The 12,288-nt window shown below is 48.0% G+C and overlaps 2 protein-coding genes across 2 annotated transcripts; both read left to right on the top strand.

Moving 5' to 3' along the window:
• The first annotated feature begins 1,194 nt into the window (after positions 1 to 1,194).
• On the top strand, positions 1,195 to 1,983 carry LOC118839403 (gap junction beta-5 protein-like). Its single transcript, XM_036746860.1, has one exon. It carries the CDS (start codon positions 1,195 to 1,197, stop codon positions 1,981 to 1,983), a length of 789 nt encoding a protein of 262 aa, XP_036602755.1.
• A 2,662-nt stretch (positions 1,984 to 4,645) lies between these two features.
• On the top strand, positions 4,646 to 7,419 carry GJB4 (gap junction protein beta 4). The gene is made up of 2 exons (XM_036746661.1): positions 4,646 to 4,756; positions 6,570 to 7,419. The coding sequence occupies exon 2, from the start codon at positions 6,622 to 6,624 to the stop codon at positions 7,417 to 7,419; it is 798 nt and encodes a 265-aa protein (XP_036602556.1). The 5' UTR covers positions 4,646 to 4,756; positions 6,570 to 6,621.
• The last annotated feature ends 4,869 nt before the right edge of the window (positions 7,420 to 12,288 follow it).

The raw sequence follows: 12,288 nt of genomic DNA, 5'->3' as shown, positions 1-12,288 counted from the left end.
CCCGTTTGGGGTTTTCTTGGCAAAGATGGTGGAATGGTTTGCCATTTCCTTCTCCAGCCCATTTTACAGATGAGGAAACTGAGGCATACAGAGGTTAAGTGACCTACCCAAGGTCACACAGCTAGTATGAATCTGAGGCCAGATTTGAACTCAGGAAGATAAGTCTTCCTGATTCGAGGCCTGGTGCTCTATCCACTCTGCCACCTAACTCTCTTGTGGGTAATGATAATGACAATTTTCATCTCTGTAGCAATTTAGGATTTATAGAAGAAGCTGAGGCTGAAGCAGAGGTGAGAGTGATCTGGTGAGTTTTCTATCCCTATTGGAAAGAAGCATCATCATTTTAGGACTGTAGACCTTAGAAGTCATCTAGTCCAACCCCTTCATTTTACAGAGAGGGAAGTCACCCAAGGAGTAAATGACAGTGCCAGCATTTGAACCCAGGTCCTCTTGATGCTAAATTCCAGTCTCTTTCTACCCTATCACACTTCTGACCATCCCTAGTGCCCGAACCTAGACTGGACTATATAATGAGCAGTGTAGTCTGAGCCAGAGCAAGCTTCTGTATGTGAAGGGCAGGTGTGCCTCCCTTTACTCAATAGTTAAGTTCTTTAATCATACTTTGGATTTTTATAAACAGTCATTGTAAAAGTAATAAAATTAATTACCTGAAGAAGCCACATAGTAATTGTTTTAAAGTGAACAATCATATTGTCCTTTCTCTTTATCCGAATTTTCATTATCTGGGCTTGCTTTATATAAGTAAGGTCCACCTGTGCCAGGCATCCCCTCCTCCCTTCCCTGGGGTCTTGCCCAGGGGAGATGCCTCTGCTAGAGCTGACAGCACTCAGCCAGGTGACTAATACAAGTACTAACACCTCACGTTAACTTGGGGCTTCACGGTTTCATCACAACTACCCGATGAAGTAAGCAATTGAAATATTATTATCCCCATGCTACAGATGAGAAAACTGAGGCTCAAAGAGAGTAAATATTAGAGCCAGGTCTCCCGACTCCGGGTCCCACGCCCTTTCCCTTCCCCGGGCTGCCGTTCCCGCCCACATTTGAAAAGAACAGACATCTCCCTCCAAGCACCTGACCTGGAAACCCATCCCCCGCTTGACCCAACCCATGCCCTCCCTGGTCAACTGTCATCTTGTTCCCCTGCAGCGGCAGCCGCGTTTCTGAGGGACAATGAACTGGGGAGTGTTCGAGGGACTGCTGAGCGGGGTCAACAAGTATTCCACAGCTTTCGGCCGCATCTGGCTGTCCTTGGTCTTCATCTTCCGCGTGCTGGTCTATCTGGTGACGGCTGAGAAGGTGTGGAGTGACGACCACAAGGACTTCGACTGCAACACGCGCCAGCCGGGCTGCTCCAACGTCTGCTTCGACCACTTCTTCCCCGTCTCCCACGTCCGCCTGTGGGCCCTGCAGCTCATCCTGGTCACCTGCCCCTCCCTGCTTGTGGTCATGCATGTGGCCTACCGGGAGGCCCGGGAGCGGAGACACCTGGAGAAGGTGGGCGAAGGCGGGGGGCGCCTCTACCCAAACCCAGGCAAGAAGCGCGGAGGTCTCTGGTGGACCTATGTCTGCAGTTTGATCTTCAAGGCCGGCGTGGATTCAGCCTTCCTCTACGTGTTCTACCGCTTCTACCGAAACTACATGCTCCCACATGTGGTCCTCTGCAGCGAGGACCCCTGCCCCCACACCGTGGACTGCTTCATCTCCAAGCCCACGGAGAAGAACATTTTCACACTCTTCATGGTGTCTACGGCCATCATCTGCATCTTACTCAACTTGGTAGAATTGGGTTACTTGATCAGCAAGAGGTGCTGGGAGTGCCCGAGGGGAGGGAGAAGGGATTCCAAGAAGGACCTGCTGTCTGGGGGTGACCTCATCTTCCTGGGGACAGACCCCAAGCCGCCCCTTCTGCCCTTTTTGCCTGATACTCCCCGAGACCAGGTGAAGAAAACCATGGTATAAATAGCTGCCTGGACAAGGAGTCCACATGCACTGGTGGGCATCATGCAGCACTGCCCACAGAATCAAAAGGGCAGAGCACTAAGTGAAGACCAAGGACCCAGTCTGGTGTGGATCTAAGGTTCCCTGTCTGGGTGCCATAAACTCCTTTGGGTGGGGAGACCCTCACTGGTTCATCTAGAAAGGCTGCACTTAGTCCCTCCAGTAAAGGAGGCACCACAGATAGGGGGAAGCACGGATGACCTGGGCAATGGTGACATTCTGCAAGTCTTCCCATCAGGAAGTCCTTTGGGCAGGTCAAGCCTCCATCCCCACTGCCCCATCCCATTGCAATGTTAGCCTACGGTGTTACATCCAAAGGAAAATAGAGCAGTTGGGCCCACCGTTTATGCCATTATGGGATGGGACACAGGTACCATCAAGTGCTCCCACAGCCTTCACAGTCACACACATCCCTCCATCCTTTATCCCCATGGAACAAAAAACCCCACCAAGGTTTTGTTCTCAGAAAGGAGGAAGTCAGACTTGAGTCTGGCCACACTCCAGCTGGAGTCATTCCCTTCCACCTCCCAAAATTCCTTCTCTCCAGAGGTGTGGAGAGGATGCCTCAGTGCCCTGCCCTCTCCTCCCCACCCACCCCCCCCAACTTCACCTGCCCTGGGGACAATTAGTGCCCTATCCTACCCTGCAGGTGCTGGCTGTTCTAGTGAATCATTGAATATCAGAGCCGGAAGGGACCTTAAAGATAATGGAGCCCAACCCTAGTCTATAACGCTTCTCCAATCCTTCCTCTACCCCCACATATACCCCACAGTCCTCCATAAGCCTGGTTAGAGGCAGGGTGGGAAGATGGACCTCCTCAGACTGCAGTGCTCCAGGGTTCCTCAGTTATCGTGTTAATTTTCTAGTGGTGAACTCTCTGTGTTTTCTCCTTCCTAATAAAAAAACTGCTTGAATTTGGAACTCAAAAAATTTTTTAAGTTAACTATTTTTGTTTACATGTAATTGAGAAAAATTAAATTAAATGTTAAAAAATAAAATAAAATACTGCTTGGTAGCTGGATGCGCTGATTCACTGAGATGTTTTTGAAGGGAAAGGGTGAAGCGCTGGGTTGACTTGGAGGAATGAGACAACAGAAGGGCATAAGCAAACCCTATCCCAAGCTCCGTCCCCGTAAGGAAAGGACTGAGCTGGAATCTGGAAGTCCCAACTGGAACGCACTCACAAAATTCCAGAACTCAAGAGGCAGAAGGCTCTTTAGAGACCACCTGCTCTAAGCTCCCCGTTTTAGGGATAAGGAAAATGAAGCTCAGATTTGAGAAGGGACTTGACCAAGGGCACTCAGCAAGTTAGCCCCAGAGTCAAGACCGGAATCCAGGTCTTTTGACTCCAAAACCAAGGCTCATTCCACTGCACTATTTAACCTTTCCTCTTACACCCTGAAACTCTTCCCTGAGCCTTCTAGCACTCCCACTGGGAGGGGTAGCCTTCTCCAATCTCTCGGTACTACCACAACTGCCCACTCCCCTCACCTTGCTCAGCCTTGATCTCCTTTCAAAACACCAAGGCAGAAATGGGTCTTAAAATATAGTTTAGGAACCAATCAGGAAAAGGTGAAAGTATTCTTGTCACTGTGTTATGAAGGATGCCAAGTCGTGGGACCCCTGGGGCCCTAGTCTCCTCATAGGATACACTAGATTAAACCTGGCCTAATTCTCATGTGAAACACCCCCAGAACCATCATCCTGACTGCGCATGGCCTGAGAGAGAGACAGAGAGAGAGAGAGACAGAGAGAGAGACAGAAAGAGAGAGAGAGAGAGAGAGAGAGAGAGAAAGAGAGAGAGAGAGAAAGAGAGAGAGAGAGAGAGCAATGCTCCATATTATGTCTGGTGACTTGCTCTAGGTCATCCAGATCACAAGCAACACAGGGAGGATTTGAACCCAGGTCCCTAGAATACAGAGTAGTGCTCTTTCTTCTCTTCCATAACACCTGCCACTTCTAAAGGCATGTTTCCTGTAGCTAAAATGCACTCCCGCCCCCAGTTCTCATATTCCCCTCTGGTAGGAAAATCTGTGAATTCCAATTCCCAGTAATGACAATGACAATTATAACCACAATAATTCACATTTAAGTATTGTTTTAGGTTTACAATGCACTTTCCACACCGCAGTCCGGTAATGAAAATGTTAATGTCCCTATGGGATGGATGAGGAGGGATGGGGATCCGAGATTTGCCCAAGGTCACATAGCTAATACACATTCTAATAGCGGAACAGCTAGATAAAACGTGGACCATTGGAATCCAGACACAAGGTAGTGATCTTGTTGAAGTGGCTTGAATTCCTCTCTGCTGGCAGAGGTACTTCCCTGCCCCAGGGGCCAAGGCAGAATCTAAAGTTAACCGAAACTGATAGACAGAAAACCTAGCCCAGCGCCCCTGGAGGCCCATTGCGTTGGAAAGTCCCTGCCCCTGCCTGCCTACCTGACAGCCTTGGGAGCAGGAGTGGAGCAGAGCAAAGTCCCAGTGTTTGCTCTGTCTCAGTGCCCGTATTGCCTGCCCATCCACCCACTGGCCCGACAAGGTGTCTTGGCTCATTGGTCATGGCTGCTCCGCCCAGCGGGTGATGTGCCTAAGTGGGACAAAAGCTTGAGGGAGGCCCTTGGGTAGAGACAGGAGACCTCAGAGGTGGTTCTCATTTCAGCTGCAGCTCCAGGTTTGGGCTCCGACTCTTCAGGAAATGGGCCAGAGGATAGCCTGCTGGGCCCAGAACAGGTGAGACAGCCCACTGTGGGGAGGACAGATGCCAGAAGCCAAGTCCGGGGTCAGGGCGGGGAGGGGGGGGCGGCGGGGAGCCTGCTGAAACTAAGAGCGGGCAATAAGGAAGAGGGAGCTACCCAGGAGCAGGGGCAACATGGGCATCGGGATGGGACCAGAGGAGGAGGATCTAGACCAGGGTAAACAGAGTAAAAGTCTCACAGAGCTTGGGCTCAGACCACCAGAGTTCCAGCAGGTACCTGGCAAATACAGGAGACCATTTAGATAGAAAGCAAAAGGAGCCAGGTCTCCGGCCTTCCTCAAACATGCTTCCCATCCTTTGGGCAGAGGTCTCCTTGGCATATGCCTTCAGCTCCTTCACTCCTTCCCCATTTGTCTGGCCATTCTGGAGACGGGATAAGGACAAAAGAGAGCAATGATTTCAGAGCAAGGACTCGAATGTGGATCTAGGACCTAGGCAGAAATTCTTGCCAAGCCAATGAGAAAAACCAGCTGGATCCATCATAGATTCAGTCTTTAGAGTCAGGAGGGACCTCTAAAATAATCTAGTCGGATCCCTTCATTTTGTACTTGAGAAAACTAACCTCTGGAGGAGTGGGGTGATTGGCCTCAAGGCAAATCACACCGGAAGGCAATACTAGGCACAAGGGAAGGTCTTGAGGAAAAAATAAACTAATAGGGAGAGAAATAGAGGACAGCACCTTATCTCAAGGATGGCCCCACCTCAGCAGCAATTCCAGAGCCTAGTTTCCCGACCCAGGAGCATTGTTGTTCAATCATATCCAACTCTTCTTGACCCCATTTAGGGTTTTCTTGGCAAAGATACTGCCATTTCCTTCTCCAGTTCATTTTACAGATGAAGAAACTGAGGCAAGCGGGTGACTTGCCCAGGGTCACATAGCTAGTAAGTGCCTAAGGCTGGATTTGAACTTAGGTCTTCCTGACTCCAGGCCCCAGCATTCTACTATGCCACCTAGCTGCCTAGAATATGAAAAGTAGAGTCATGGAAAATCCAGAAGTCCTTTCCTTTTGGCCTGAGATGGATGCACTAGGGGATTGTTGGGAGAGGAAGCAATTTGTTCATGTTCTTTGGGTCAGACAGATGTCCTTAATTGTTTTGTACATCATAGAACTCTTGGCCAATGTGATGAAGCCTATGGAACCCTTCTCAGAATCATCAACGTTGTTATTGTTGTTTTAAATTCAGAATCCAAGGAAATATTAAATTTCGTGTTAGAGGTTAGTGGAAAATTAAGATGACATTTTTTCCCATCCAAGTTCTTAAGCCCCAGGATATCTATCCAGGGACCCCAAGTTAAGAACTCTTGGACTAACGTGAGTCTGCATGACTAGAACCCTCACAAGAAAGACAGTGGTATGGGGGTTAATCATTGGGGACTGGGGAGGCAGGGCAAGAAATGATTGTTAAAAATGTATTAAACATCTACTATGTGCCAGGTTCCACTGTGCTAAGTGCTGGGGACACAAATACAAAAAAGAAAGACAGACCTTGCCCTCCAGGAGCTTACAATTTAAAGGAGGAGACAATACACAGAAAGGAAGCTGAAGGGGAAAGGGGTGGAGGGGGAAGGAACTTTCATAGTCATGCAAAGGGTCTAAAGGTGCCTGGGATTTCCCTGTCCTTCCTTAGCCCCAAAGCAGATAACATACATTCCTATTGTCTTTGTCAGTTGGATGGGCTAAGAGGTTGAGATATGAGATATTTTTATTATCCCTGCATTTGAATCATCCAGGATACCCTGCTGATTTGGGAGTAGATGGAACTAAAGTGTGGCTACTTCCATGTTAGGTGATTCAAGGGACAAGCATCTCCTGCATCCTGTGTCAGTGACTTGGACAGCATGAACTGGGCATTCCTCCAAGGGCTCCTGAGTGGGGTCAACAAATATTCAACCATCCTTGGCCAAGTGTGGCTGTCAGTGGTACTGATATTTCGAGTACTAGTGTATGTAGTAGCAGCAGAGAAAGTGTGGGACGAAGACCACAAGGACTTCGACTGCAATACTCGACAGCCAGGTTGTGCCAACGTCTGCTATGACCATATCTTCCCCATCTCCCACGTCCGCCTGTGGGCCCTACAGCTGATCCTGGTCACATGCCCCTCACTGCTCGTGGTCATGCATGTGGCCTATCGAGAGGAGCGGGAGAGAAGGCACCGCATGAAGCACGGACCCCAGGCCGCACGCCTCTATGGCAACCCAGGAAAGAAGCGAGGAGGCCTCTGGTGGACCTACCTACTGAGCCTGATATTCAAGGCTGGCGTGGATGCCGGATTCCTGTACATCTTCCATCGCATCTATAAGAATTATGACTTGCCCCGTGTGGTGCACTGCTCTGTGGACCCCTGCCCCAATGTGGTAGATTGCTTCATCTCCCGACCCACGGAAAAGAAGGTCTTTTCCTACTTCATGGTGGCCACGGCTGTTATCTGCATCCTGCTCAATCTGGGGGAGGTATCCTACCTGATCTGTAAGAGATGCCAGGAGCGCCTAGGTTCACAGAACTCTAAACATCGGCAGCGACAGAGGCGTAGTCACCATGGTCCCTTGGGGTCTTTGCGAGATGCCTGTCCCCCTTATGCTCCCTCCCAGGCTTTGCAACAAGGTGACCCCTCCAGGGAGGTCACATTGCCTTGTTGAAGTCTCTCATTTCAAACAAGAATAGAAAGATAAGACAGTCATAGAAAAACCCTGGTTCTGGAGTTAGAAAAACTGAGTTCTTCTATGCCCCAGTGATTTTGGGCAAGTCCTAAGTTTTATCATCTGTATAACGAGAAGATTGCACTAGATCATATCTAAGGTTCCTTCCATCTCCAAATCTGTGATCCTAAGATGCGATGTTGACATCACTACAAGTATAATGGAGGGCAGGGGTGGATGGATGAGAGATTGAGCCATTACCTCTTTCTCTCCAGTCAGCCTGGCCAGAGTCCCCTCACCTGAGGAAATGTGATCTGAAGTGAGCAGCAGACCCTTAGGAGGAGTAGGAAGGGTAAAGACAAACCGGCCACCAGCAACGGAGCCCATCCAATAACCAAAAAATTCAGCTTCTGTGTCTCCTTCCCCTTGGGAACTCTCCCTTCCATGTGCCCCATAGGAGAAGGTAGTGGGGCTGGGGGTGTCACCATGAGGAGGTAAAGGCTTATTCAGGGGCTGGGTTAGGACCTCATGTGTATGCACACCTACAAAAGGAGAAAATTCTGAATAAAAGCTTTTTATAAAGTACTTGGCAAACAGCCCCAGCCTTGGAAACCAAGTCAATAATATTCAAGGTAATTCACCCCTACCTTCTAAGCAGGGGTGGGGAACCTGCAATCTCAAGACCACATGTGGCCCTCTAGGTTCTCAAGTGTGGTCGTTTGACTGAATCCAAACTTCACAGAACAAATCCTTTTATTAAGGGGGTAAACTTCAGGGATGCTCTAGGGGGTAAAGTACTGGGGATGTGGGATAGAGGGAAGGAAAGAAGAAAAGATGAGGATAGCTTCCTACAATTAAAGTTGTCCACTTCTGGAAAGGGCTGCCTTGGGAAGCAATGGGGTTCCCCCACAATCACACACTGGATATCTTCAAGCAGAGACCGGATTGGGAAGCACTTGCTGGGAAAGGGGCTCCTATACAGGGCCACTTTGGACAAGATTGCTTCTGAGGTCCTTCCAGCTTTGAGCTTCTATGGGAGAAATGTTGTCCCTTTTCTACTTGAGTTTTAGAGTCTGGATGATGTCATGACCCTGAGGTGGCCAAGTCAAGACTCCCCTTTGGACCAAGGTGTGCCCCTCTCAGGCCAGCAAAGGAGAGAGAAGCTGAGGATATTCCATCAGCTAGGAGACAGGTCCCAAATGGCTTTCCTGGCTTTGGCCAGAGATAGAGTTTGAAGAGGAGAAAATCTGGGAAAGGGAGGCAGACAGACACCCACACCCACAACCCCTTCCCTCAGCCCAGCTCAGTACCCCTCACAGGCTGGGACTTGCCTCACTGCAAATGACTCAGCCTTGAGTATGGAAAGGGGCGCTTGGAGAGAGACAGTGGGAAGGAGAGAGAAGGTGAGGGAGAGAAGCAGGTCACATTCTGAGAAGAGAACTACACCTCCCCTGTGGTTGGTTATTTATGTGTTTTCTTCTGTGGGGGTGGGGTGTGAAGGGAGATGGCAGGGAAAGAGGAATAAGGATAGAGTTCTCAAAAGAAAAAATGAGAACAGAAGGAATCTTGACCAAACGGGACAGCTTTGAAAGTTACGTATTGGATTTACTATATGATTTAAAAGAAAAGCAAGCTCTACGTAATAGAAATGAGCTTTTTATGTATAGTCTCTCCTTCCATCCTACAATTGTATGTGAAAATATGCATTTTATTTGGTTGTTGTTAAATTCAGAATTATTTAAAAATGAAACAGATATTTAAAAAAAAGAAACAGTTCTTTTTGTCCAAAAACAGCTGTACTGGGGTGGAATGGAGGGGAGAAAGGGGTGGAAGGGCCTAGGAAAAGGCAACTTGGAGAATAGATCAGTGGCACCAGACATCTAATGACTTGTCCAGAATTGAGCTGCTCATACCCCAAACAATTAGCATTGCTGGGCCATGACCCAAGAAACCCCTCGTGGACAAAATCTCAGAGTTGGAAAGGACCTCAGAGGACATCTAGTCCAATTCATACCTAAAAAGGAATCCCTGCCCCACACCATCCCCAACAAATGGTCAACCATTAAAGACTTCATGCTATAGAGAACTCACTACCTCATTCCACTTATAAAAAGCTCTGTTTGTCCCTTAAAATGTCTTTGAATCTTCACCACCAGCACCATCCTCTTCTCCGGTAACTAAAACAATATCAGCAGCTCACATTTATAATGTTTTACAATTTATAAAAGGATGTCCTTTGAAGACAACTGGCAAGGCAGGTAGTACAAGTAAGCAGCATTATATCCATTTTACACATGATGAAACTGAGGCTCCTAGAATCCAAATGACTTGCCCATGGACATGCCTGGGGTGAGAATCACTGGGCCTCTCATTAAAGAAGGGAGTGACAGTCCCTATCCTAGACCTTTGTCCCCCCACTTGACAAGCTGGGGAATGCCTCCACTGGAATCCTGGACTCATCCCCTGCTCACCTCATAGACAGTAAAGAATTATTTGGACCAATTCACACACACACACACACACACACACACACACATACACACGTACACACCTGGAGCTCAGGGAAGATGGTTCCTTTTATTTAAAAGGGAAAAAATTATATTGATGTATTTTGTTTTTAGGTCACTCAAATTTTCCCCAGTATCCTTCCCTTTTCCCTTCCTAAAGAATCATACTTAATGACAAAGAATTTTTTTAAAAAGGAAGAAAAGGGCAGGGGAGGGAAAATCAGCAAAACCAATCAATATATTAAAAAAAAATCTGATGATATGCAAGATGCTACACTCCCAGGGAACTCTCCTCTGCAAAAGAATGGCAGAAGCATCTTCTCTGATCTCTTCTCAGGGACCACCCTCATGCTTTGTAACTTGCAAATTTCCTCTTTTACTGTGGTGTGATGATTGTTCTATCCATCTACAATGCTGTCATCATCTTCTATAGTTTTCCTGGGCTCCATTTATTTTCCTGCATCAGTTCACACAAATCTTTCCATGCTTCTCCGTGTCCATCATATTTATTACATGTTTCCTTTATGCTTAAGGGCACTTTTCAAAGGGTATCTACCCTCCTCAGTGAGGCACCAGGCTTAGCTTCTCCATTTCTGGCCCAAACTCCCCACTCTGACCCATGAGTGCTCTGAGGCACAGAGCAAAGACTGGCCCTGCCTAGCACCTTCTTTCTGCCTGAAAATATCCTCAGGAATCCCAAGGGTCTAGGATGATGAGGTAGGCCTAGGCTCTCTATCCCAGGCTAAAGTGACAGAGCCTCAGAGCTCAAAAGACTGGATATGTGTTCCACCGATTACAGCTGAAGATGGCTGGCTCAGGCAGCTGCCCCAATTTCACACCCACTGATTACAAGCACACCCAGCCCCAGATGACTTCTTGAATCAGGCCTCCTGTATAAGGCACACCTGAGCCCCTGCAGAGGGTGTGGCCAGGGTTGACTTATCCCCAGTTATGTTGAGACCAAGGTGAGAAGTGAGTGCTAATTTACTGAAGGACAGACAAGCACCAGTCCTGGTCATTCAGGCACATGGGACCAGGGAAAAAGAAGCCCCTGAATGAAGCATTAGGACTAATTGATCTTAATAGGCTTCCTGGAGGAGAAGAAATATTCCTCTGCAGACTCAGACCCAGAACAACAAGACTCAGTCCCGGATTGTCCCCCAAGAATGGATCCTTTGTGGGCAGTAGCTCCACCTCCTTTAAGATGAGGAAAAAGGGGGTGAAGTCAGGGCCATGAAGATTGACCTAAGCCAACTTTTGGGGGTCAATCCATCCGCTGCTCCTGACCCACCTGATTTCCTTTCTAAACCAAACACAAATGACTTTGGACCATCCACTCCTCGGCCTTGTGCATATACTGGCCCCCTACACCCCCACCGATAACTGATGGCTGCCCACATTTGGCTGGGGGACCTTTCTGACCACTACCCAAGCTCTTCCTGCCCTGCACATGTTCACCACCACCCCTTACTCATACTGTTGTTGTTTGTCCTTCATTTTCACAGAGGACCAATTACTCTAGGAAGACAGGGGAGAGGAAGGGCTGGGAGGGTGGGGGAGGGGGCAAACTAGGCATGGCGTATAGTGGAGGAGTGGAGTCAGAGGCAGGTCCTTCCAATTAACGGCGACATAGATGAACGTCCCCTCTCTGGGTCTCAGTTTCTTATTTCAATCCTATTTGATTCCAAAAGCACTTCTAAGCACCCACTACATTTAAGACACTGTTTGGCACTGGGAATACAAAGCCAGAAATAAACAAACAAAAGAGATCCTTGCCTTATTCTATTGGGCTGATACAAATGGGAAGATAAGTAACTTCAAGATGTGAAGGGGCTGAACACTCACACTCAAGGGATTAGATTATCATCCTGAAGGAGGTGGACCTGGAAGGATGGTGTCAAATCTAAAAAACAGGAGGCAAAGAGTCCAGAAAGGACTCAGATGCCTGTGCAAAGATGCCAAGGCAGGAGATGAGATGCCCTGGTCCAGGAACGGCCAGTAGGTCACCTTGGCTAAAATACACTGTGTATAAAAAAAAATGGCAGGAAGAAACGGTAAGCCTGGAGAAGTATTGTGATGGGCCTTAATTACCAGGCTCAGGGATTTCTGTTTGAGCCTATTTAGGCAGCTGTGGCTTAGGGAAGGGAGACATTAGAAGCAGGGAGACCAATTAGGAAGCTGTTGCAAGATTCCAAATAAGAGATGATAGAGGGCTTGAAGTGGGATGATGGTCATGGAAGAAATCAGATTACAGGATCATCCATTTAGATCTACAAGGGATTGTCTAGTCAGACCTCTTCATTTTTTTTAATATTTATTTTTAGTTTTAGTTTACAACACACAGCTCTACATAATTTTGAGT

The sequence above is a fragment of the Trichosurus vulpecula genome, chromosome 2 (assembly GCF_011100635.1).
Source record: "Trichosurus vulpecula isolate mTriVul1 chromosome 2, mTriVul1.pri, whole genome shotgun sequence".
NCBI lineage: Eukaryota > Metazoa > Chordata > Mammalia > Diprotodontia > Phalangeridae > Trichosurus > Trichosurus vulpecula.
Note: the sequence above shows the minus strand (reverse complement) of the source record. Positions and strands in the feature narration are given on the sequence as shown.

Bases quoted from the DNA above. Each gene is read 5' to 3' on its own strand.
- LOC118839403 (XM_036746860.1), top strand. From the start codon at position 1,195: ATGAACTGGGGAGTGTTCGAGGGACTGCTGAGCGGGGTCAACAAGTAT.
- GJB4 (XM_036746661.1), top strand. From the start codon at position 6,622: ATGAACTGGGCATTCCTCCAAGGGCTCCTGAGTGGGGTCAACAAATAT.